At 38.6% G+C, this 26241-nt stretch overlaps 1 protein-coding gene across 33 annotated transcripts in view; it reads left to right on the forward strand.

Moving 5' to 3' along the window:
* The first annotated feature begins 4370 nt into the window (after positions 1–4370).
* LOC123932319 (sarcolemma associated protein) overlaps positions 4371–26241 on the forward strand; it is a 149790-nt gene continuing 127919 nt past the window's right edge. For all 33 annotated transcript variants that reach the window (XM_045990207.1, XM_045990210.1, XM_045990208.1 and 30 more), the window contains exon 1: positions 4371–4577. In XM_045990207.1, coding sequence (XP_045846163.1) covers positions 4380–4577 — 198 coding nt within the window. In that variant the 5' untranslated portion in view covers positions 4371–4379. The remainder of the gene's footprint in view (positions 4578–26241) is intronic.

Genomic DNA, 26241 nt, shown 5'->3' on the forward strand with positions numbered 1-26241 from the left:
TAAATACCAATAGTATTTACCAAAAGAATATGAAAAATTCAAAGGGATATATGCAACCCTATGTTTATTGCAGAATTATTTACAATAGCCAAATTATGAAAGCAGCCAAAGTATCCACTGACTGATGAATGGATAAAGAAGACATACACACACACGCACACACACACACACAAACACACACACACTGGAATATTATTCAGCCATAAAAAGAATGAAATCTTGCCATTTGCAACAACATGGATGAATCTAGAGAGTATAATGAGGAGCAAAATGTCAGAGAAAGACAAATATTGTATATTTCACACACATGTGGAATTTAATAAAACAAATAAAATTTTAAAAAAATAGACAAACTAAAAACAGACTCTTTTTTTTTTTTTTATTTGACAGAGAGAAATCACAACTAGGTAGAGAGGCAGGCAGAGAGAGAGGAGGAAGCAGGCTCCCCACGGAGCAGAGAGCCCGATGTGGGGCTCGATCCCAGGACCCTGGGATCATGACCTGAGCTGAAGGCAGAGGCTTTAACCCACTGAGCCACCCAGGCGCCCCTAAAAACAGACTCTTAACTATAAAGAACCAAAGGAGGATGGGTACAATAGGTGAAGGGAATTAGGAATACACTTATCTTAATGAGCACTGAATAACATATAGAATTATTGAATCACTATATTGTACACCTAAAACTAATATAACACTCTATGTTAACTATACTGGAATTAAAATTTAAAAAATAAACTACTCTGCCTTGCTCCCATTATCCTTGTTATATTCACAATGGTAAGTACCTTACTGTGTCATCAACTAAATTGTGAGCACCTTGAGGGAGTCGGGGTTTTTTCATTGTTGCAGGGCTTTTCAAAGGAGCTGTTTCTCAGTTGGCATTCAATTAAATATTTATAGAATGAACAAATGAAAGTTTGGGATTTGTGGAGGGACCTTTGTTACTTTATTCCACATAAGCCTAAAAGTAAATGAAAACTTTTCATCTTCTTATATTAAAACTTTTCAACATATCTTTTATTTTTTTTTTTTCAAGGATAAAGTGTCTGGAACACAGTAGTAGTTAAATACATATTTGCTGAGTTAGTGAAGAGTCCTAGAAAAGTATACAAATATACAAGGTCTTTATAATCTAACGCATATTCATCCATTCAGACTCACTCTGTGCCAGTTCTACTTTATCCTGTAATAATGAGTAACAGTATGTAATTTTCATTCAGGAATCAAATATTTATTGTCACTATTATGTGCCAGGCACATTGGTCCACTGTTTGTAATAGTTTTGTTCCTTTTTTGCTATTCTCTCTTCCTGGAAATTTAAGAAGCCATTCAGCAAATACCTCATTTGTTGTGGTTTTCCTCCTTTCGTTCCTTCAGTTCACTTAGTTACCTCCTGCAGAAGGCGGTCGCTGTCATCTTCAGTACTCAGTACTTGCTTCCATCTTTGCCCTGTGTCTATGTTTGTTCCCACATCCCACAATATCGAAGTATTGCTTTTAGAGGGCAGGGATGGAGGGTTTTTTTGTTTGTTTTTGTTTAACTATTGAACTGTCTTTATTTTTTTAAAAGATCATTTATTCATTTATTTGACAGAGAGATCACAAGTAGGCAGAGAGGTGGGGGTGGGGAGGGGCAGGCTCCCTGCTAAGCAGAGAGCCTGATGTGGGGGTGGATCCCAAGACCATGAGACCACGACCTGAGCCCAAGGCAGAGGTTTAACCCATTGAGCCACCCAGGCGCCCAGGGATGGAGGTTTGGTTCACGTGTGTGTCCCCAGGGCCCAGCACAGAATTTAGGACAGGTAGGACAGGGCGAAAACCCTATATGTAAGTATTGAAATGAATTCCCACAATAAAAGTGAATTATGTATTATCTCCAAGTTATAGATGAGAAAAGGAGACTTGAAAGGGTTTAGAAAATTAGAAAAGCCCAAGGTCGGGGCACCTGGGTGGCTCAGTGGGTTAAGCCGCTGTCTTCGGCTCAGGTCATGATCTCGGAGTCCTGGAATCGAGTCCCGCATCGGGCTCTCTGCTCAGCAGGGAGTCTGCTTCCCTTCCTCTCTCTGCCTGCCTCTCTGCCTACTTGTGATCTCTCTCTCTGTGTCAAATAAATAAATAAAATCTTAAAAAAAAAAAAAAGCCCAAGGTCATAACAGTGGTAGAGCTTGTTCTGAAAATAATTTGAAGAATGAAACCATCATTGGTCCTAAAGAAATAAAATTCCTTCCCACTACGTTTCTTGAAAATTTCGTTTAGATTTTGTATTCTTTCGTTCTGTAGACCAATGACTCCTCGTCTACCATAATACTATGAGCGGGGACAATACGCCCATTTTTTTCATACTGAAAATTGTTTGATCTCTCTCTGGAAGCAACTTGATTTTAAACTTTCTGAACTCACATTCTTTCCGGGGTAGAATCTGCCCTGGAGTCCTGGGGAGGACGTGATAGGTCCCATGAGAAGGGTCATTCGAAATGGAATGCAGGGACTGAGAGTTTTACCCTGGGCAGGATTCACGGAAGACTTTAGCGGGGGGAGGATGGATCTCAATTTTGATGCACAAATCCCAAGACTTGTGGGAATTTGGTTGGTCACACCTAAGGCGGCAGTAGGGGACTATGCTGCCCATAGCTAAGATGACTGCAAATGAACATCTCCTTCGGATGGGTCTGTTCTCTTCGTTCATTGGTATTTTCAGCGAGAAGTATAGTAAATAAAATTTAGTAAAAGTTGATGTCTTCTTACCAAGATGGTAACGTAGGAAGTTGGCACGTTTTGTTCGGAAAACCTTCAACAGGTCAAATTTTCCCTTGCCCTTAACCAAAATGGTCGTAAAGGTTGTCCCATGGTTTGAAGCTTCCAGCCCTTAACTAACATGGCGTCTGGAGTTCGTTAAAAATTAGCTTGCCCTCTTTTGTGCCCTTGACCATTATGGCCTCCACGGCGTCGAACACGTGACGACCCGGGACTACGGCGCGGGAGAGGGGGTAGGAGGGCCCTTGAAGGGTGCGCGTTCCCGTGGCGGTGCACCGGGTAGGTTTCAGTCAGAGTCACTATGGCGGCCGGCGCTGGCAAGGTAAGCTGAGGCGGCGGCAGCGACGAGGGAGGCTGGACCCGTTGTGGCGTCCGGGTTCTAAATCCCAGCAGCTCGTCCGCGGAGAGGTCGGCCGAGGTCGTGGCCAGTCGCGGGGACTGGCGGGGGGCGGGTTGAAGGGGGTGCGGGCTGAGGCGGGCGGGCACCGGCGCCTGACGGCCGTTTGTTTTCATGTTTTCCCCACCAGGTCGGAAAGTTTCCTGCCTTGTCGGGCACAGCCTGAGCGTGTCCCACCAGCCGCGAGTGGTGGAGGCTGCGGCGGACCCAGCCTGGGGCCTCCAGGCCTCTCCCCTAATCTCCGGGCCAGCCTCCCTCCCCCACCTCCTCGTCCGCTGGGAGCTGTGGCTGTCGTCCCTGAGATGCGACCCTCGCGGGGGCGACCCTGAAAGAAGGCGGCCGGTGTGCTGAGCAGCAGCCAGGAGCTCAGGCGTTCAGGGACCAACTTCCTGCGGGCCGAGACCCCTGAGCCTCCGCGGGGTTGCGCCTAGCTCTGTCCGCACCGGCCTGCCGAGCCGGATCTCCGCCCTGGGCGCGGGGACGCCCGCCAGGTGCCCGGGAGTCCCGCCTCGGCCGCTGCCCGCGCCTCTGCCTGTCCCCCTGCTCTTCGCGCCAAGGGCCCCAGCCGCCAAGGTCTCGGCTCGTGCCAGGGACCCCGTGCCACCTCCCTTGCCTCCGCGCAGCAAGAGCAATGCAGACTGTCCCGCTGGCGGTCTAGACCCCCACGACTCTGCCCTTCCACTCCCGAGGCCCTCGAAGACGGGCGGTGGGTGCCCAGAGGTGCTCGGCGACACCTTCCTTCGGCCCGAAAGGACCTTCCTGGCCGCACCGAACCGACCCTTCCTTCATGCTGCAGTGCTGCAACATTTCCGCCACCGAGGGGGGAAAGCGGCCGCGATCCCAAACAAAACACAAGAATTGGTGTGTGACTCATCTGCTTGGATACCTCCAACCCCCAAACTGTCTTCCAGGAGTTTTCTTAGCCGAAGCTGTCCGATGTTTGAGGCTTTTCTTCCCAGGGAAGAAGATGGACTGAAAGCTGCCAGTTGGGGACTTTTTGCGATCAGGGCGCTGCTGGGTTTTAAAGGAGGTGATGGGGATTGTGCTGGCTTGTCTTCCCACTCAAGTGAAGAGTTGTTGATGTTCACTGGTTATGCTTGGACAATGCGCAGTTTGTTTTAATTTAAAATTTTGGGGGGGATAGGGGTGTAGACTTGTGAAGGGCAGTCCGGATCCGGTGGAACTCCTCTTTGTCCCTTGGTAGGAGAGACACCCCCAGTCTGTCCTCGATGCCGTCAGCCTTGGCCATCTTCACTTGCCGCCCGAACTCGCACCCATTTCAGGAGCGCCATGTCTACCTGGACGAACCCATTAAAATCGGCCGCTCCGTGGCCCGCTGTCGACCAGCGCAGAATAATGCTACCTTTGATTGCAAAGTGCTGTCAAGGAATCATGCTCTCGTCTGGTTTGATCACAAGACGGGCAAGGTAATGTCACGACATTATCTAACAATCTTTACTTCTCATTTCCCTTTGCCCTTTTTGCATAATGTATGCAGGATCCCAGCGTTTGCACCCAGAGGAGACTTTGAGCAAGGCCATGGAACCAACTTTTTGTGTATTTGGTTCTACTGGAAGTTTAGTTGAGGTGGTTGAATGGAAAACAGAGAAGGTATTGTAATTAAATGCCTCGGGAGGGCGATGGCATCTTGATAATGTGGTCATTCCCAGTGAAATCCCAAACTCTAATTCATTTCAGAAAACTAGATAGTGAAACTTGGCGTTTTGCTTCTAGTCTTTTTAGAAAGGTGAATTTGCCGTTCAGTGTTTGAATAAGCAAGCCGCAGTTCCCAAAGCAATGCAGGGAATCTGTGGCCAGTATTACACTGGGGCTCAGGTGTCTCAGTGGTGAGATGGAGTTAACACAGCTTTTAGCTGAGTTCAGATCATGTCTTTCTAGTAAGGACAGTTGTTTGTGTAACTTTACGTTTTTGAAATATTTGATAAGGAGTAATTTGCAATTTTCAAAGCCAATTTCATTAATCATGAACAACTGTAGCTTTACATTTTTAGAGTTTTGTTTGCAGGTTGGGTGAACATATATGTATTGCTTTTGAAAATCATTTTTGATGTTCCTTGCAAGAACTTACTAAAAATACTTAATGCATACTTGTAAAGGTGATATTTAAAAATCAGTGTTACAAAATTAATTTACTTTCTGAAATTATATCCAATTCTATCAAATATTGCATTACCTAGATGTGATAGGATGAATTTAATGCTCTTTAAGTGTGATCCTTTTTATGTTGGCACCCTTATTTACCATACTTATGGGTGCTTATATTTTAAGAATACAAGAAAAAGTTAAATAAGACCCTTTCAATTTTTAATACTTCATGTGTGTGGAGAATATACTGAAGAATTCATTTTTGTGCTTTTGAGATACTGAATCGGTTCCGACTTAGATTAAGTTATGTAAGACTAATAGAAATAACTTGGGCTTCACCTCCTGACTTTTTGCTTCCTCTTCCCGAGTTAAATGGTGAGGTCTTTTTTAAAAGAAGAATTTAAGTTTCCAATAGTAGTATTTTGAAATGAAAGAAACTTGAGCTTCAAAAAAAAAAAAAAAGAGAGGAAGTAATTCTCTGTTGCTACAGAATTAAGGAATTATTATATAAATCATTTTTCAAAGAAAGGAGGAAAAGATTGTGCTTGCATAATACCTATGCCCTGCTACTCTGTGTGTAGGATGTGAACTGAAAAAGATGTTAATTTTTCTGTATAACACCAGATGTTCATTTACCTATGGAACAGACCCTTTTTCTTTCTCTCTAGAAACTAAAGTTTGGGTGTCTGAAAGACTTCATAGATTACCCATAATCATTTAAAGTGAATATTCATGGAACTCATCTTTCCAGCTATCACATTCAAACATCAGTTAACTGCCAGTGCCTTAATTCAACCAGCTTTGACCTTTTTGTCTAAGCTAAAGTCCAACTTAATCAAATAACAGGTTTGTTTAAGTACATAATCTGCAAATGCACCTGCTTTACTTTGGTATGTTACTCAAAGGAGACTTCAGATATTTTTCTTTTACTTATTTAAAAAATAGTGATTACGTGAGCAGTGCTTTTCATGGCTATACTAAAACCCCCACAGTAGATTATTTTGAGATGGCTAAGACTAGATCCATAGTGAGTATTGTGTAAATTGAGCTGATATGTTAAAAATTGAATGGAATTTGTAATTAGAAAAACTTATCTTTAAAAGATACAAAGCTTATTTCCACCATTTTCACTTTTTTCCTGCTTTAGCTAAAAATAGGATACGAGGCCATTACTTTAGGTATAGATATAATTATTGATTACTACACAACCTAATCTAGTTAAAACAAATAACTTGTCAGATGTTACCATGTGATCAAATTATTTTAGGAATAAAATTGTTTAAAATTTAGATTTGAACAGATAGGGTTTTATTGAGCACCTGTTAAGTGCCTGATATCTTGAGGTACACAATTCCAAAGAAAACCCATAGTTTGACCAAATATCACTTATGTTTCCTATGTGTGAAATTTCCAGTTTGAGGATTTCTGCTATAATTGTCTCATAACAAATAAGTCACTGAGCCTAATATATATTCCCAGCAAATTCCGTTATGCAGTATCATAATCCCCTCCTTCTATAAGCATCACCTCAGGCAGGTTTTTATTTTTCAAACATCTCATCTCTAAGCCTTAATTTTCTCTTCTGGGGATAATAGTGGTACCTACTATTGTTTTGAGGATTGATATAATCATGTAAATTACTTAGCACCCTGTTTGTGGCCCTTATTAAGGGCCTAGTCCTTAGTGAGGAGGGTGTTTGAGGTAGGGGGAAGAGCAAACCATCTAGGCAGCTCTTTGTAATTTCTGTATGCTGTGGAGTCTTAGGAAGGTAATGAGAATTTTTTCTTTCATGTGATGGCATATGTAGAAGTAATCTTTTAAGTTGAACATACAAAGTTAAGAACTTTGTTCAAATTGGCACTTTCCCTGGGAGGTGGAGAATTGGAGTGATATATACCCTTTGGTTGACTTTTACCTTGTGATTTTTTCATTCTGCACTGGCCATTATAGGCGACCCATTAAAAGCTAGAAGAGGTAATAAACATTTGAAACTTTCTGATTATCCAAGTAATACATATTCATTGTAGAAAATCTTCAGAGCATAGGCACATGGAGTCTAGGTGACACTTTTTAATGCTAAGTTTGTGGAATGCCTTATGGGTACTGAAAACCTGTAGGTGGGAGGGTGACAGGTTTGCCATAAAGTGGAATTTAATAAAAAACTTTCCCAAATCATCTACTCAGGAGTGTAGCAGTCTGTTATTGCCCTGCTTGGGTGCTGACCCTGTGTATCATCCTTCACTTCTCTTGGAGGTCAAGCTCTTCAAATTAGATGACATATAATAGAATGGTTATTAATCCTTCTTTTGACCAAGTTACCACTGAACAAGCACATCTACCCATATGGTGGTTACATAGAAGGGGTAGTGAGTAGACTGCTTCCTTCTGATGTGGATGGTCCCACTTGATTTGAGTCTCTGTGGACAGGTGATAGTCTAATGGTTGATACAGTAGTCTATTTGCACTCTTACTGTAGTTTACTTAGTAATAAGTGATAGTAGTATTCTACTTCCAGTTTCACTTTTTCTTAAGTTCAATGCATATTTTTGAGCACCTGTTCTATCATGATCTGTTTTAGTGGAGGGCACAGTGGTGAGAGGGAAGAAAACAAGAACTGGTTAGAAATTGTTATTCTTTCTAGAAGCTTATATTTTGGATATAGAGGGTGACTATACACCTTAGTAACAGTTGATTGAGAAGGGTGCCTGGGTGGCTCAGTCTGTTAAGCGTCTGCCTTCTGTGATCCCAGGGTCCTGAGGTTAGAGCCCTGTAGCGGGCTCCCTGCTCAGTGGGGAGTCTGCTTCTCTCTCTCCACCTGCCTCTCCCCCAGCTCATGCTCTCTCTCACTCTCTAAATTTAAAAAAATATATATATATATATAAACGATTGAGATAAGATAGTATTAAGTAAGTTTAAATGGCAAGGGTGATGGTATTTGAATTAGACTTTACAGTAGGGGTGGATAGGTACATCTTAAGAAAAGGTGTCTTTTTTGCGTGGTTTTTGTGTGTCTTGGGTAGACAGAAGTAGAATAAAACAGACAAAAGCAGGTAATTTTGAATGAGTTTGACATCTTCCAGTCACTGATGAAAATCATTTTGTTGGATTGGGGAAGTTTTTTGGATAGTAGCTATGTGTGAACATCCATTCTGTGTGACATTTTTATGTTTGTTTCTCTTTTATAAGTAGTTGTCAGACCATGGAAGAGAGGGGTGTCTTCCTTATTTGTCTGTTTCTGAGTAGCTAAAGCTAAGGAAATCGTTGTGGAGTGCCGTGATTAACAAACAAGGGCATCGACCTATGTACTGTGGAAGGCCAGGGAAAGTTCTCTGCAGGACACTGGCATAACAGAACCACCAATTAAAAATGATATGACAACAATATGTAGGGAGGCCTGGAGCAAGGACAAATGGGAACAGTTTAATTAATACTTGTATGCTAACTTTGTACCATATCCAGTTCTAAATTCTTTACATGTTAATTTAATTAATCCTTAAATAACTATTTAAGATAGCTGCTTATTTTTCCCACATTAACCCATGAGGAAATTAAGATACAGAGAGATTAGATTAATTTACCCAAGTTCACATAGCTAATAAATGGTAGAGTTGGAATTTGAATGTCGGTATTCTGACTTTTGACTCTAGAGTCTAGAACCAAAGCTCTTAACTACTCTGCTACTGCAAGGCTTTGTAACAGTTTAGATCTGATATCTTTTTGTCAGGGCATTGACTATATTCACAGTAGAAATAAAAATGATTAAATGCCAGAAGGTGAAAATACAAGTATGTTAACTTGCTAATTAGGACTTCAGCAAAAAGAGAGGTTCTGTAAGTACTGGAGATTTTAGGGATGATTCATGGATGGGATACAATTTAAGCTAGACCTTAGGACTTTTAAAATAAGGAAGATGTAACTAGAGTTAGTCGGGGGAAGGAGTTTTGGTGGGAAGAATTGCTGAAGTAAAGGCATGAAAGCAGGAATGATATGTCACATTGCAAGGAAGTCATTGCAAAGGAAGAATCTTCAGAATTTGTCAATCGAGATGGTTTCTTTTTTCTTCTTCTCCATATCTAAACATGACAGCAAAGATCCTGGCCTCAGCTTTTGGGAGAATAGCAGATCATTGATTTTATTTATTTGTGTATTGTTTCACCAAGTTTTTTTTTGTTGATAGAAGTAAAAATGTCATTAAGAGGTGCTGGTTTTTGTGACCAAGTAATATAATTGACAAATGTTATGTTTGAGGCACATTGATATAAATATGTTCAAAAGACCAGATTGTATATCCAAAGCACAGATTCATTTCATATTTTTCACAGTAGTGGAAAATTAATGAAATAATTTATCTATTCAAGTTAAAAATGTAGGTGGCGTATATACTTAAAACTTTTTTTTTCCCCGCTTAGATATTTGACTTTTCTCCTTAGGTTGAATTTACTCTTTGCCTTCTTAGGCTTCTGTTTGGTTTTCTCAAGTGGTATTTATGTTAGAGCTTAATATCTATTCTCTGCGGTAAATAGGAAGGAGAGTGTCTGTCATTTAGACTTTTTAAGTGAAAAGACTGTGAGATTGGTTCTTAATGTATGTCACTTACTTGAATCAAGAAAAATGATGGCATTTGTTAGCTATGGAAATGTTCTAAGGAGTCTTCTGCGCAAACTTCTCTTGTTGCCACCATAAGTAAATGAACAGTTTACGTATCTGCCCAGAAATGTTGGTTGTTTCCCCATTAATTTTTAACATGATGTACAAACCCCTTTAAAATCTCTTATTTCCCTTTTTTCCAGTTCCATCTTCTATTACTTTTTTTCCCTTTGCCCCAAACTATGCAGTAGCAGTGTGATAGTGCTCTCTGTTCCTAGAACAAGTGCCTTTTTTGCTCTTTTGTCTTCCAGAATGACCTTTCCCCTTCATCCCTTGAGGCCCAGTTTCAATGTGAAGCCCTCCCTAACTCCCACTAACTAAAGAATTAATAGCTTCTTCCTTTATACTCCCATAGAACTTTGTATATAATTTCATTATGGGACACAGACAGCAAAATAACTATAATGCAAATGTGCTTTCCCTGCCAGATGTGAGCTCTTGAGAACAAGAGGATAGGCACTACATAAATGTTTGAATGAGTGAAATGTGAACAATAGAGCTGTCTGTACTTCTACAGACCCTGATTAGGGTCAAAGGGCAGAAGGTCATTCTAGTTAGTCCTTAATTTGAGATCATGGACTCAATTATCAATAGGCAGTCTTTCTAAAAATCATTACTTTTTGAGAATTTGCAGTGTGCATGACAGTTTGCTAAGCATTTTGGGACCTTAGAAAATCTTGTGTTTGGTGACATTAATTTTGAGCTATTACATATATATCCATTCTCATGCAAAATAATACTTTTAAGGGTTTTATAGTCCGAGTACTTTCTTATACACTTGATCTGTATAACACTCTTAGGAAGTACATAAAGCAGCTACAGGCTGGATGCCTTTTATCCAAAAGGAGTTGGATATTTAGAGGTTATTTGTACAACGTCATCTATTAGTAACAGTGGGAGTTGGGACCAAAATCTAGATTTTTTTCCCCCTTGAAATGAAAGCCACTGTTAGACTTTTATTCTAAGCTATCTTAGTATGGACTGAACAGTTACTGTAATGAAATCTGTCTTTTGCTCTCTTGAAAGATAATCTAAGCTATTATTTTCTGGGTGCATAACTAAAATGCTTGTCATATGACAGACTTCCAAATTCTGCAAGAACCTAAGTTAATTATTTCTCTGAGTCAACTAGCATTTTTAAAAACATACCTCTAATACTTCCAGCAATAAATATATTTTTCCTTAGGCTTGCAGTCAGGCAACTGATTCAGATTTGGGTGTTTATGCAAATGAATGAAGCAGCTTTGGAAAAACTTGCCTCCCATGTAAATTTTTTATCCTTCAAAGAGAATAGCTGTGAGGCGCCTGGGAGGCTCCGTTGGTTAAGCCTGCTGCTTTTGGTTTCCACTCAGGTCATGATCTCCAGGTGGTGAGATCGAGCCTCGAGCCCTGCATTGGTTTCTAAGCTTGGTGTGGAGTCCTCTTGTCCCTCTCCCTCTCCTCTGCTTCTCCTCCTGTGTGCTCCTTCTCTATCTCTTTCAAATGGATGAATAAATACAATCTGTTTTAAAAAATGAAGAGAATAGCAGATAGGTGTAATTTTAAAAGTTTAAAAAGTGTGTTTTTTTTTTCCATTTTATTTATTTTTTCAGCGTAACAGTATTCATTGTTTTTGCACAACACCCAGTGCTCCATGCAATACGTGCCCTCCCTATTACCCACCACCTGTTCCCCCAACCTCCCACCCCTGACCCTTCAAAACCCTCAGGTTGTTTTTCAGAGTCCATAGTCTCTTATGGTTCGCCCCCCCTTCCAAATTTTTTTTTTTTAATAAACATATAATGTATTTTTATCCCCAGGGGTACAGGTCTGTGATAAAAGTTTAAAAAGTGTTTATAGGTACTTGAAAACGTGGACGTTTTTGGTGATTAGTACTATATCCTTCGTCAAATACAGTTTGGGTTAGATTTGCATTTAAAGATGTAAGAAATGTTGTTTCCTTATTTATTTGTATTAAGGATTTGTCAGTACTTCTAGGTTTATAGTTTTATCTGCATTTATAGCTACTGACTTGTTCTAGACGTGAGCCAAGCAAAAATGTATTTCCAATATGGACCTTTAAGCTGTTATTTTTTTACTTATACAAATAGTAGGAATACATTCTCAAAAATTCAAGCAGTGGGGCGCCTGGGTGGCTCAGTGGTTTAAGCCTCCGCCTTCAGCTCAGGTCATGATCTCAGGGTCCTGGGATCGAGCCCCGCATCGGGCTCTCTGCTCAGTGAGGAGCCTGTTTCTCCCTCTCTCTCTGCCTGCCTCTCTGCCTACTTGTGACCTCTCTCTCTGTCAAATAAATAAATAAAATATTAAAAAAAAAATTCAAGCAGTAAGGAATTATAAAGAGAATATATATGTTCTCCTGAACATAGTTACCTCTCTTCTCTTCCCTAATTCCAGAAGTAACTATTGTTATTAATTTGGAAAGTAATTTTCAAAAATTTTTCTATGGATTTCCTTACTTGGGTGTGCAGATCAAGAAACATAGTGTTTTGTTGTTACCTTTTTTTGTAAGTGATTGGATCATAATTTAAAATGAACTTTTTAGCTGATGATACCAAGTGAATTGTGGTAAGCTTCTCTGAAATATGTCAATATTTGAGTTCTGACCAGTATCCAGACTACTATAAAATTATCTCATTTAATCATCACAACAAACTTTTGAAGTAGATGGTGTTATTGTCCTGTTTACAGATAAACAGACTGAGGTTCAGAGAGGTGAAGGAGTTTCAGCATAACAAAAATGGTGGTGGAGTCAGGATTCAAATTCCAGTCATCTAATTGCAAAATGCACACTTTTGACCACTCTGTTTTTTTGCTACTTAAGCATTCTTAGTCATTATTAATCTAATCACCAATCTGTTCTGAAAAGTGTATCAGAAGAAAAAATGCATTGAAATAAAAACCTTATATCTCTTAACTCCAAGATTTTTTAGAGTTTTAATTGAAGATCAGATCCTGAAACAGTATTTATTAGTCACTTAATATTTTACAAGTAGAATAAAAACAGCTCTTTACATGAAAAGATATAGGAGGATCACTATTCAGATACTATAATATATGAAAAAAGGGTTTTTCTTTCATCTGATAATTTCTGAGTTTAGTATGTTTGGAGACTCTGTTTTAAATAGAATGTACATATATGTATGTATGACCCCCCATATGTAAATCTAATGTAGAAAAGATGACTATATTTTGTTTTTTTAATTGTTTATTGAAATACTAACTAAATGTAATATTATTAGATGCTAGTATAAAGTTCCTTACATTTCAAAAATTCAGGGATAGAAAATAAGATCATGCTTATATGTTACCAGTATAGCTATGGTAGTTATGCTTGTAGAAAGACAAAATTTGTAGTTCTGAATTGTTTCAGTTTGCTTGGTTACAGAGTTATTATATAACCCAGCAATTCTACTCCTAGATATATACCCAAGAGAAATGAAAGCATCTGTCTGTACAAAAACCTAGATGTTTTAATGTTCATGGTAGCATTATTTATAATAATAAAAAAAAGTGGAAAGAACCCAAATTTACCATCAACTGATGAATGGATAAATAAATTGTGGTTTACCTTATAATGGAATATTTTTCAGCAATAAAAAGGAATTAAATACTTATATATACTACAACATGGATGAACTTTGGCAGCACAATGCTAAGTGAAAGAAGCCACATGTTGTATAATTCTGTTTGTATGAAATGTGTAGGATAAGCAAATCCATAGAGAGTAAGTAGATTAGTGGTTTCCAGGGTTTGGGAGTAACAGGGAGTGTGATGGTTAATTTTATATGACAATTTGACTAGGCTATAGTAGCCAGTTTTTGGTCAAGTGACAGTTTAGATGTTGCTCTGAAGGAATTTTTAAATGTGGTTAACATTGGAGTGCTTGGGTGGCTCAGTCAGTTAAGTGGCTGCCTTCGTCTCAGGATCCTTGGATCCTTGGATCAAGCCCCTGGAATAGCTCCCTGCTTAGTGGGGAGTCTGCTTCTCCCTCTCCCTCTGCACACCCCCCAAACCCCACTTGTGCTCTATCTCTACCTCTCTCTCTCTCAAATAAATAAAATAAAGTAAAATGTGATTAACATTTAAATCAGTAGACATTGAATAAAGCAGATTACCCTTCAGAATGTGGGTGGACCTCATTCTGTTAGTTGAAGCCCTTAAGAGAAAATACTGAGGTTCCTCTGAAGGAATTCTATCTTTATAGAACCATCATACTCAAGACTGCAAGAGTACCTCTAAACTGTGTCTCTAGCCTGCTGTTCTGCCCTGCAGATTTCAGACCTGACAGTCTACACAGTCATGTGAACCAATTCCTTAAGATAAATCTCTCTTTGTATATATACACATATCCTGTTGGTCCTGCTTCTCTGAAGAACCTTGACTAATATAAGGAGTGACTGGTAAATAGGTATGGTTTCTTTTTGAGGTGATGAGAATGATATAAAATTGATTGTGATGGTTGCACCAGTCTGAAATGTACACTTTAAATCAGTGAATTGTATGGCATGTCAATTATATCTTTAAAAAGCTCTTCTAAAAAAAAGAATGTTAGGTGGAGTAATAGCTTAGTGAAAGCAGATTAGGGTGTAGGAAGTAGAAGAGTGCAGAACAACTGTTCAAATGTGGGTGAGATTAGCAGAGCCACTTTTGAAGTACCATGTAGCTTAATATTTGTCACTACTTCCTTAGTGTATCTTATTTGTTAGATGTTTGTTCTAAAAACTTTAGTAGATGGAGAGTGTGTTCCTAATATTGAAATGTTTGTTAACAGGCAAAATTTTTATATTACTGAGAAACTGTAGTGCCAAGGTCTTAATGTGGGAGTTGGGAAATTGTGGAAAGATACAGTTGAAAAGCCCCAGTGTGAACCCAGGGAGTTTAAGATAATTTTATTCAGGCGTGAATCTTTTATTTTTTAATTGGAGTATAGCTGACACACAATGTTACATTAGTTTCAGGTATACAACATAGTAATTGTACTGCTTTATGCATCATGTTATGCTCACCACAAGTGTAGCTACCATCTGTCACCATGCAGTACTATTATAGTGCTGTTGACTATGTTCCCTTTGCTGTGTCTTTTAGCCACGTGACTTCTTGATTCCGTAACTGGAAGCCTGTATCTCCCACTCCTCTTCACCCATTTTGTCCATCCCTCCACATTCCTCCTCTCTGGCAGCATCAGTTTATTCTCTGTATTTATGGGTCTGTTTCTGCTTTTTGGTTGTTTATTCATTTGTTTTTTAGATTCCACAGGTAAGTGGAATCATAGAGTATTTGTCTTTTTCTATCTGGCTTATTTCACTTAGCATAATACCCTCTAGACCTATCCATGTTGTCACAGATGGCAAAAACTCGTTCTTTTTTTTATGGCTGAGTAATATTCCTGTGTGTGTGTGCATGTGTGTGTGTGTGTATATATATATATATATACATATATATATTATATATAATGTGTATATTATATATATATTATTAATAATAGCCAAGATACAGAAGCAACCCAAGTGTCCACTGATAGATGAATGGATAAAGAAGATGTAGTGCATATATACACACATGCACACACGCACATATATGCACTACATCTTCTTTATCCATTCATCTATCAGTGGACACTTGGGTTGCTTCTGTATCTTGCCTATTATAAATAATGCTGTAATAAACATGGGGGGTGTCACCAGTGACTCTTTTGGGTATGTAGGCACATAGAGGGTAGTAAAATATTATTAGAACAAATCATGTTGTCTTGACTAGAAAAATGTGTTCATTTAAAAGTTGAACTTAAGGCTGATAGTGGGTGGAGTAGACTTTACCAGACCACAGATCCACAGCGTGCACCCCCACGGCTCTTACAGCCGTCTGCCCTTCACAGCCCTGGGTTCCGGCCAGGACACTGCCCTGGCAGTACTGGAGGATCGGTTCCAGGCGAACATGAAGGCCCAGCCAGTATTGCTTTGCCCCTGGGACCATAGCTTGTCCTAGACAGTGAAGCCACTGACCCTGGAACTGCTTGAGGAAACTGTGCAGGCCATGGAGGTAGAATGAAGTAGGATGATGCGTAGGGCTTGGAACAAAGAGAAATAAACCCAGGAAATACAAAAACAAACAAACAAACAAAAAATGTTGAACTTAAACTTGGACCATTATGCATTCCTACTCTTCATATGCTTGCATTGTGGTATAATGCCTAAAAGGTAGTACTGAAAAATAGAATTATAACACAAATAAAGTCCGACAATAGAAGTATCTGTGAATCACTGTTTCGAAGTAGCTAAGGAAGTGAAGTATTCCTTCCCCCAGGACTGGGGACAGAAAATGTGGAAGGAAGGAAAAGGGCTTCACAGAGAAAGTTGTTTTTAAAAATGCTGCTGTTTGAAGAGTCAGTAGGGTTTTACTAGCTGCATTAAAAAAAGACCAGGGCATTCTAGGAGTGCCAGGCTGGCTTATTTTGTGGAGTGTTAGTCTCGGGGTTGTAAGTTAGAGCCGCATGTTTTTTACTTAATTATAAGTAATTAATTACTTATAATTACTTAAAATTACTTAAAATTACTTAAAAATAAAATCTTACAAAACGGGGCGTTGGTGGGGGGGGCGGTGCGCAGTACATTCCAGCCCAAGGAAACAGTATATTTGAGGCAGGAAAGCCTTAAAGAGAATGGTGTATTCTGGGAGATGCAAACCCAAAGTTAATGGAGTTGGGGAGGGGAAAATAGAACTATCAAATCTTTGAGGTAGTTGAGTACTGTTGGCAAGAGGGGTTGGGGAGGCACTGTGGCTTAAGGTTAAAGATTCTGGAGCTGGACTACCTGAGTTGGAATCGTGGCTCCACTGCTTGCCAGATTTGTGACTTTGGGAGTCTCTGTGCTTCACTTTCCCCCATCTGTGAAAATAGGCTAATAGTGGGATTCACCTTATAGAACTATTGTAGAGATTGAATGAGGATTCATGTAAAGCAGTTATCAGAATGCCTGGGACAGAATGAGTACTCAATAACTTATCACTGTTGCAATTTTTATTTTCTTTGGTGTGTTTGCACAATAAGACTGTATGCCTTTTTTTCCGTAAGTGGGCTTTTTCATTGTTAAGAAGTTTTCTCCTTTAAATGTCTGTCTTTAGAATCTCCTGAAGTAACTAAATTATTTGAAACCTTGGAACTCTTTTTAAGGTGTTAAAGAAATAGTGTGATATAATAAAAAAAAAAAAATTCGTTCTTTATCCCAGGTTCTTGCTGTACTACTCCTAACACTCTTGCAGTCTCCAGAATGATGAATGTCTTTTGTATGCTGATAAGATGACTGGTGGCTGGGGGATCCTAGTAGCTTCAGGATGGGGCTGGTCACCAGAAAGACCATGTGATTCGAGTATTAGAACTTTCAGCCTCACTTTAACAGTCTCCAGGAAAGCAGGTGTGGGCTGCAGATTGAGCTCTGTAAAAGCTCTTAACCATTGAAATTCAGGGACCTTTGGGTTTGGTGAACAGTACGAGGTGCTGGGAGGCTGGTTCACTGGGAGAGGGCATGGAAGCGCCTTCCACCAGACCTTGCCCTGTGCATATCTTCCATTTGGCTGTTCTGAGTTGTATCCTCCATAATAAACCAATAATAGTAAGTAAAGCACTTCTCTGAGTTCTTCGAGTCATTTTAATGAGTTTAGTGAGGCATGAATTAGGAATCCTCTGAATTTATACCTAGTTGGTTGGAAGTATCAGTGACAACTTGGAGTTTTTGACTGGCATCTCAAGTGGATATAATCTTGGTGGCCCGAGCCCTTAACTTGTGGAATCTGACGTTAATTCCAGGTAGGTAGTGCAAGAATGGAATTGTAGGACATCCAACTTGTATTGGAGAGTTGGAGAAGTGGTGTTGGAAGATACCATGCATTTAGTATCAGAATTGTTATGCATAAAAGTAGTTCAAATAGGAGTGCCTGGGTGGCTCAGCTGGTTAAGCATCTGCCTTTGGCTCAGGTCAGAATCCTGGGGTCCTGGGATTGCACCTGATGTGGGAAAAATCCCTGCTCAGCAGGAAACCTGCTTCTCCCTCTCCCTCTGCCACTCCCCCTGCTTGTGCTCTCTTGCTGTCTTTCTCTGTCAAATAAATAAATAAAATATTTTTTTAAAAAAAGTATTATAATTAATATCCATTATCCAGTACTACCACGTTTGCAGAGTTTCCCTGTTAAAAACAATTAAAAAAAAACAATAAAAATCATACTTGGTTTGCCTTACTTGAAGATTTGAAATGGAAGGAGCTGAGTTAAGTAATATGATTAGAATCTAGTTAGTCATCATGGAATGTGTAAAAGAGTGCATGTCCTGTATTAGGCAACTTGGGACATAATGAAGGTATTAAGATGTTACTTCAGTCTTGAAAGAGCTTAGAGTTTAATTGGGAAGCCAAAACTGACTTCCATAAACAATTTGGGAAGAATTAAGTTCTAAATGGAATTAAGAGCTCTGTGTGATTAAGGTAGAGAAGGCTTGTTTAGAAAGGGGGACTGGGTGGCTCAGTTGGTTAAGCATCTGCCTTTGGCTTAGGTCATGATCCCAGGGCTCTGGGATCAAGCCCCCGCATCAGGATCTCTCCTCCGCAGGGAGTCTGCTTCTCCCTCTGCCTTTTCCTCCCTGCTCATGCTCTCTGTCTCTCAACTCTCTGTAAGATGAATGAATAAAATCTTAAAAAAAAAAAAAAAAAAAAAGGAAGGGGGACTTGAACTAGACCTTAAAGATTTAAGGTAGAAAATAACAGATGTCCTGGGTGCATAAAGGTCTACATAAAAAAGCATAAGCTCGGAAAGATAGGAGACAGGTGGTATGTTTTTTTTTTTTTTGAACATTTTATTTTATTTATTTATTTGTCAGAGAGAGAGAGCAAGAGAGCACATAAGCAGGAGGAGCGGCAGGCAGAGGGCGAAACAAGCTCTCAGTTGAGCAAGGAGCCTGATGAGTTACTTGATCCCAGGAGACCTGAGCCACCCAGGTGTCCCAAGAGAGTTGTATGTTAAGGAACCTTACTACTGGATTGACCAGATAGCTTAAATGAAATGATAGAGGTGAACCTGAGGTTCCATTTCAGGAAGGCTGTGGAGGTACAAAGGTTGGTGGGACAATAGGACAAAAAAATTGAAGCATAAACCTTGGGACTAAGAATCTTGGATTTGCAACTTTGGAAAAAGTCATACTGTTCCTTAATCCATCCATATAACCCTAATAACTAAACTGATATGTTTTACAGTGGATTATAAAATGCTCATGTGCTTTAATATGCTGACTTCATAATAGGATGATTGGAAAGTGGTGAAAATTGGATTCATAGCTGTAGTGAGTAGGCAAGACTTAAAGCTTCCAAGGTATGGATTTTATTTTCCAGATTGTTTCTCTCTTAGCACATGAAAAGATTGTGCTGTGTGCATCATTTTAAGGTGTATTTCTTTGTCAGTCACTTTAAATTCTGGAATAAATTCACTTAAGTACCATTTCTGATATTGCCAGAAGTATAGATTTAATATTTTGAATGAACAGTGAAGGAAGTTAAAAAGAAAAAATAAGGTGTATGAATATGTAAGTCAGAGGCAGGTGTTAAGTCATAGACCCTATATCAGAATTTCAGTAGAAATGTGTTTTGAAGCATAAAACTTATGTGGAACTACTAGTCTTGCCATTTTAAAGAGTTTATTTATTAATTTATTTATTTGGGAGAGGGTGTGAGTGGGGAGAGGAGCAGAGGGAAAGGGAGATGGAAAGAATCTCAAGCAGACTCTGTGCTGAGCTTGGAGCCCAGTATGGGGCTCCATCTCACAATCCTGAGATCATGACCTGAGCCGAAACAAGAGTCAGATGTTTAACCTACTAAGCCACCCAGGAGCCCCTTCCATTTTAAATTGATACCATAAGCTGAGTTTTTGGTTCATAATTGCCAGTTGTGTGGAGGCAGTTTTCAGATAAGCATCAGTCAAGTTTATTGGGACTGTACTTGGTTTTAATAATTCTTCCCTCCCACTTCCCTCACCAGTGACCTGATTTGAGATTTGTATCAAAATTTTACCCTTGTTTTAGCTGCAACTATTTTGAAATCTGATATAACAATAGGTAAGCTGTTCATGTGTGAAAAAGTGATTAAAAAGCACTTTCAAATATTAAGTATTTGTGTTATAAAAATTAGTAAATATTCCTTCCTACATTTACTAATTTTTATTATTACTGCCTTGTCATTGTAACAGTATGGAGGCTTAGGTGTGCTAGTAAATTATAAATTTTGAGAATTGTTTTCTGAAATGAGCATTTTGTTATAGGCCTGTTGATTAATCATTACGTTCTGTGCTTCATATATAAAGTAATTCTGATATTTAAATCCTGCTTCCAAAATATTATTCCCCTGAAACAAAATATTATTCCCCTGAAACAAAATATTTGTAGTGTTAGTAGCTGAATGTTGGGGCTAGAGAAAAACTCTTCAAGTTTTTAAGTTCAGTTACTTTTAAAAAAGATTTGCTAGAAGAGGGCCTCTTTCTTTTTCCTGGAATCAATGTCATAGCTCCAGTTTTATGACCATATAATACTCTGCTAGTAGCCAGTTAATTCTGTCATCCAACTCATTTAAACTGCCAGCTGTCTTTTGCTTTTGAATTTTAAGTTTTCTGGTTGTGTGCAGAGTTGGGCTGGTTAAATCTGATTTATGTAAGACCCTAAACACTGTAATGTTTATGTATGTTTTACATTGTTCCTTATATTCTCCATTTTCTGTTGCTGTCACATGCAAGCTTGCATTAATTCAGACATTGTGGTTTTTATCTGTTGGCTATTTTATTTTATTAATGATTTTTAAAAAATACTTTATATTTAAGTAATCTATGCCCAACATAGAGCTTGAACTCACAACCCTAAGACCAAGAGTTGCATGCTCCACTGACTGAGCCAGACAGGAGCCGCTCTGTTGACTATTTTACTTTATTTTTACTTTTTTAAGATTTTATTTATTTATTTGAGAGAGAGAGGATAAGTGAGAAAGAGATAAGACGGGATGGCAGGGAGACCGAGAGGAGCAGACCCCTGGCTGGGCGGGGAGCCCGATGGGATCATGACCCGAGCCAAAGGCAGCCACTTAACTGACTGAGCCACCCGGGCACCCCTAAAATACAGATATGTTTTGGATAGATTCTAGCTTTTGTTGTTATACTAAGTCAGAATTATTAAGTGAAGATTTATGCTTTTCTTCATGTAGTTTTACTGATTGCCACAATTATCACCGATTTATCCCTTTTCTTAATATTTTGAAAATTGATCATGATCACAAAACTTAGCCCTTCACGATATATTATTATGGTTTAGCTCTTTAATTATTATTATTATTTAGTAAGTTTATTGTCTCCTTGAAGATAAGTATAACAGCCTGTGCTGCCCTGTAGCCCTACAATATAGGTGCAGTGCCTAATATTTAGGAGATAGTTAAAAAACTTACTGCCAACAGATAATGCCTTTCTCCAAAGGAATTATAGAAGTAATAACTTAAGAAATATGTCTTTTTAGGGGCGCCTGAGTGGCTCAGTGGTTTAAGCCTCTGCCTTCGGCTCAGGTCATGATCTCAGGGTCCTGGGATCGAGCCCCACATCGGGCTCTCTGCTCAGCAGGGAGCCTGCTTCCCTCTCTCTCTCTCTCTGCCTGCCTCTCTGCCTACTTGTGATCTCTCTCTCTGTCAAATAAATAAATAAATTCTAAAAAAAAAAAAATGTCTTTTTAAAAAAAGTTTTTTTATTTATTTGTCTTTTTTTTTTTTATAAACTTCTTAGAGTATGGAATCTCTCTATGACCTTGGGGTAAGGAAGGACATAAAGAATTCACAAAAAGTGCACATTGGAGTAAAAGATTGGTAAATTCAAATATGTTAAAATTATTTTTTTCATTAAGATGATAAAAGTGAAGAAGAAAAACAACTAGAGGAAGATATTTGTAAAATATACGCTTGAAAAGGATTAGTGTCCAGAATATAGAAAGGATTTGTTCAAATTAATAAATACAACTCAAGGGGAAAAATTGGCTAAAAGATGCAAAAAAGAATTTCACAGAAGAAGAAAGAAGAATGGCCAATAAACTAATACCAGATGTTCAGCATAACTGGGAAACTGTAAACTTACACTTTCAGATAGCATTTATACTCATTTAAAAAATTGAATAGAGGCACCTGGGTGGCTCAGTCAGAAAGTATCTGACTCTCAATTTTGGCTCGGGTCATGATCTCAGGGTTGTGAGACAGAGCCCTGAGTCGGGCTCTGTGTGCTGGGCATAGGGCCTGCTTAAGATTCTCTCTCTCCCTTTGCCCCTGCACACCCCCTGCTCACGTGGGCTCTCTCTCTTTCAAAAAAAAAAAAAAAAAAGTTGAGTAATATTGAGTGCCTGGCTGGCACAGTCGGTAGGGCAAGAGACTCTTGATCTCACAGTCTTGAGTTGGAGCTCCGTGCTGTGTGTAGAGATAACTGAAAAAAATAAACATTAAAAAGTTAATATCAAGTGTAGATGATACAGTAGAGCAATAGGAACTCACATGCTTTGTTTTTTTTTTTTTTAATGAGTTACAGTGATTGATTTTTGAATATTAAACCAACTTTAGGGGCACCTGGGTGAAGCCTCTGCCTTCAGCTCAGGGCATGATCTCAGGGTCCTGGGATCGAGCCCCGCATCAGGCTCTCTGCTCAGCAGGGAGCCTGTTTCCTCCTCTCTCTCTGCCTGCCTCTCTGCCTACTTGTGATCTCTGTCTGTCAAATAAATAAATAAAAAAAATAAAAAACCCAACTTTATATTCCTGGGATAAACTCCACTTGATTACACTGTATTTTTTTTTTTAAGATTTTATTTATTTATTTGACAGAGAGATCACAAGTAGGCAGAGCAGCAGGCCAAGAGAGGGGGGAAGCAGGCTCCCCGCGGAGCAGAGAACCTGAAGCGGGGCTCAATCCCAGGACTCTGAGATAATGACCTGAGCTGAAGGCAGAGGCTTAACCCACTGAGCCACCCAGGCGCCCCTACACTGTATTTTTTTTTTAATGTACTGCTAGATTTGATTTGTTTATATTTTGCCAAGGATTTTTGCATATGTGTTTATGAAGGATTAAGTTTTAAATACTTGGTAGAATTCACTAATGAAGCCATTTATGTCTGTTTGAATTTTATTTATTTTTGTGTGGAAAGTTTTAAACTATCAGTTCAGTTTCTTTGATAGCTACAGGACTTTTCAAGGTACTTATTTCTTCTAGAGTTATAACGTTACTAGTTTGTATCTTTCAAGAAATTTGCTTGTTTCATCTAAGTTTTTGGGTTTATTGGCATAAAATTATTCATAACATTACCTTATTTTTTAATAGATTTTTTAAAAAATATTTTTTATTTGAGAGAGAGAGAGAAAAAACATGAACGGGGGGAAGGGCAGAGGGAGATGGGGAGAGGGAATCCCTAAACACACTCCCCATTGAGCACAGAGCCTGGTGTGGGGCTTGATCCTGGGACCCTGACATATGACCTGGACTGAAGGCAGATACTTAACCGACTGAGGCATCCAGGCACCCCTATTATGTGCTTCTTTCTGCCTGTTTTGGGTTTAATTTCTCCTTCTGTTTTCTTTCTTTCTTTCTTTTCTCTCTCTCTTTTTTGAAGGTTTTATTTATTTGAGAGAGAGAATGAACAAGAGAAAGCATGGGGGGGAAGGGAAGGAGATGGAGAAACAGACTCCCCTGCTGAGCAGGGCTCAATCCCAGGACTCTTGGGATCATGACCCAAGCCAAAGACAGACACTTAATTGACTGAGCCACCCAGACATCCTCCTCCTCTGTTTTCCACTTCCTTAAATTGGAAGCTTAGATCATTGATTTAAGACTTCTCTTCTCCTTCTCCTTTTTTTTTTTTTTAAGATTTTATTTATTTATTTAAGTAACCTTTACACCAAACATGGGGCCTTGAATCCACAGCCTCAAGATCAGAGGTCACATGCTTCATCAACTAAGCCAGCCGGGTACCCCAAGACCTCTCTTTTTTAATGAAAGCATGTAGTGCTCTAATAAAACCATTTTGATAAACAAGTTGACATTGTTAATATGCTAAACTGTGTATACCTAAGGACATAGCAGTTCTTCACCTAAGTGTATACTCTAGAAAAACATTTTTATATCTGCATCAGGAGACATGTTCAAGCAGTTTTTAGTAGTACTTTCCATAATGCCAAAAAACTGCAAGTAATCTAAACATCCTTCAACAGGAATATATAAATAAATACTTCTGTTAATTTATACCATGGAATACAGTACAGGAATGAACATGAATAAACAACAGCTATGAATATCAATGCAGATGAATCTCCCAAATGTTGAATGAAAAAAGCAAGTTGCAAAGGAGTACTTCAGTTATGATGCCAGTTAATATAAAACTTAGAAATCATGATACTTATTCATATATGTGTGTTACTTCATGCATAGTAATAGAATAATAAAGTATTTCTCTGAGAGGGAAGCAGAGAGTGAATACAAAAATAGCTAAATTTTACATAATATATGCCGGAAAGTGTTTTAAATACTTTACAAATATATATTTATTTAATTCTCATAATTAAATGAGTACCTGCTATGAAGCAGGCACTATTATTGTTCTCATTTATGAATAAAGGAGCTTATAAATAAGTGAAGAAAATCTTAACTACTCTAGATCACTCTGCTAGTAAGAGGTAAATTCTGTAATCAAACTGAGGCAGTCTGGCTCCAAGGTCTGTACTCTTAACCATGAAGCCATACTACTTACCCTTATGATGGGGGTAGGGGTCTTCCCAGACTGGCTGCTAGGTACTTAGAAGCTTATTTTAATATTCTTTAGTTCTTATTCCTATGTTTCTATTTATTTTTTTTTAAGATTTTATTTATTTATTTCACAGAGAGAGACAGTGAGAGAGGAATAGAAGCAGGGAAAGTGGGAGAGGAAAAAGCAGGCTTCCTGTGGAGCAGGGAGCCCAATGTGGGGCTACTGGGGCTCGATCCCAGGATGCTGGGATCATGACCTGAGCTGAAGGCAGACGTTTAACGACTGAGCCACCCAGGCGCCCCCCCTGTTTATTTTTGTATATATGATACTTCATTAAAATTTTAAAAGAAAAATAACAGGTCAAACAAACTGAAAATGAATGTAAGAACATAATCCCCTAAACTATATACCAAATGGAAGTTTAGGCAGTCAGTATTATTAGTTTTTTTCTAACATATGTCCTAGATACTAAGAGATCTTAAAATATTAAAAAATCAGATAGATGATGTGTTATTAATGTTTTGTATCTTGACATGGGTATCTTGACATGGGTATCTTGACATAGTTTTACCGGTGTGTTCACTCAGTGGTGATTTACAAAGCTATATTCCTTTGATTAGTTCACTTCTTTGTGGGCATTCCATGCTTCAATAAACTCTTTATAATAAACGTATCAGTTAAGATTTTTTAAATTCCAGAGATTTCCTATTGCAGGTACAAAATGTGTCTTTTTGGTGATGATCATAAGGGGATTTTAAGATTTTTGAGATTTAAGATTTTTGAGATTCTGCTTCATTGAAAAGTCTATAAAAAGGGTGAGATATATTGTCAGGTAACAAAACAAATAAGGTATAGCACAATATATACAATAATCTACCTTTTATGCAAAAGAGGGAAAATAATTTGTATTTGTTACTTATTTATACATGAAGAAATCAGGAAGGTTATATAAGGAGTTAGTAACCTGGTTATCTGGGAGTGGGTAGAGTAGAAACTGCATCACTATGAGATAAGGATACAGAAAGACCTTTTTCGTGCTTCCGGAACCTTGAAACTATACCTCCTATTCTAAATGAACATTAACTTATTAATTTAAAAAGAAAGTGTATTCAGCATAGCTCTTTTAGGTAGATTCAGGTTTATGTCCTTTTGAGACTCATATTTATTTATTTGTTGGTTATAGAATATTTCCATTTTCAGGAGACTTTGTCTTGTATCTCTTGAAATAGAGAAATTTGGGAATACTATCTAGTATTAATATACTAATACTATCAATAAGGGGTTATGTTCAAAGAGGACTTTTTCAGTTAAATTTCTAAAATCTTTTCAGAGTTCCTCCTTTTCCAATGTTACTTCAATTCTTTTTTATTTTCTGCCTTTTTTGGATGTTGTACATCTATAGCAGAACTTTTTTCTTTCTTTCTTTTAAATTATTTATTTACATAGTAATCTCTGTATCAATGTGGGGCTTGAACTCTTGACCCTGAGATCAACAGTCCCATGCTCTTCCAACTGATACTACCAGCTGCCTGGCAGATCTTTTCTCTTAATGATAAAGCTTT

Source organism: Meles meles, chromosome 20 (assembly GCF_922984935.1).
Source record: "Meles meles chromosome 20, mMelMel3.1 paternal haplotype, whole genome shotgun sequence".
NCBI lineage: Eukaryota > Metazoa > Chordata > Mammalia > Carnivora > Mustelidae > Meles > Meles meles.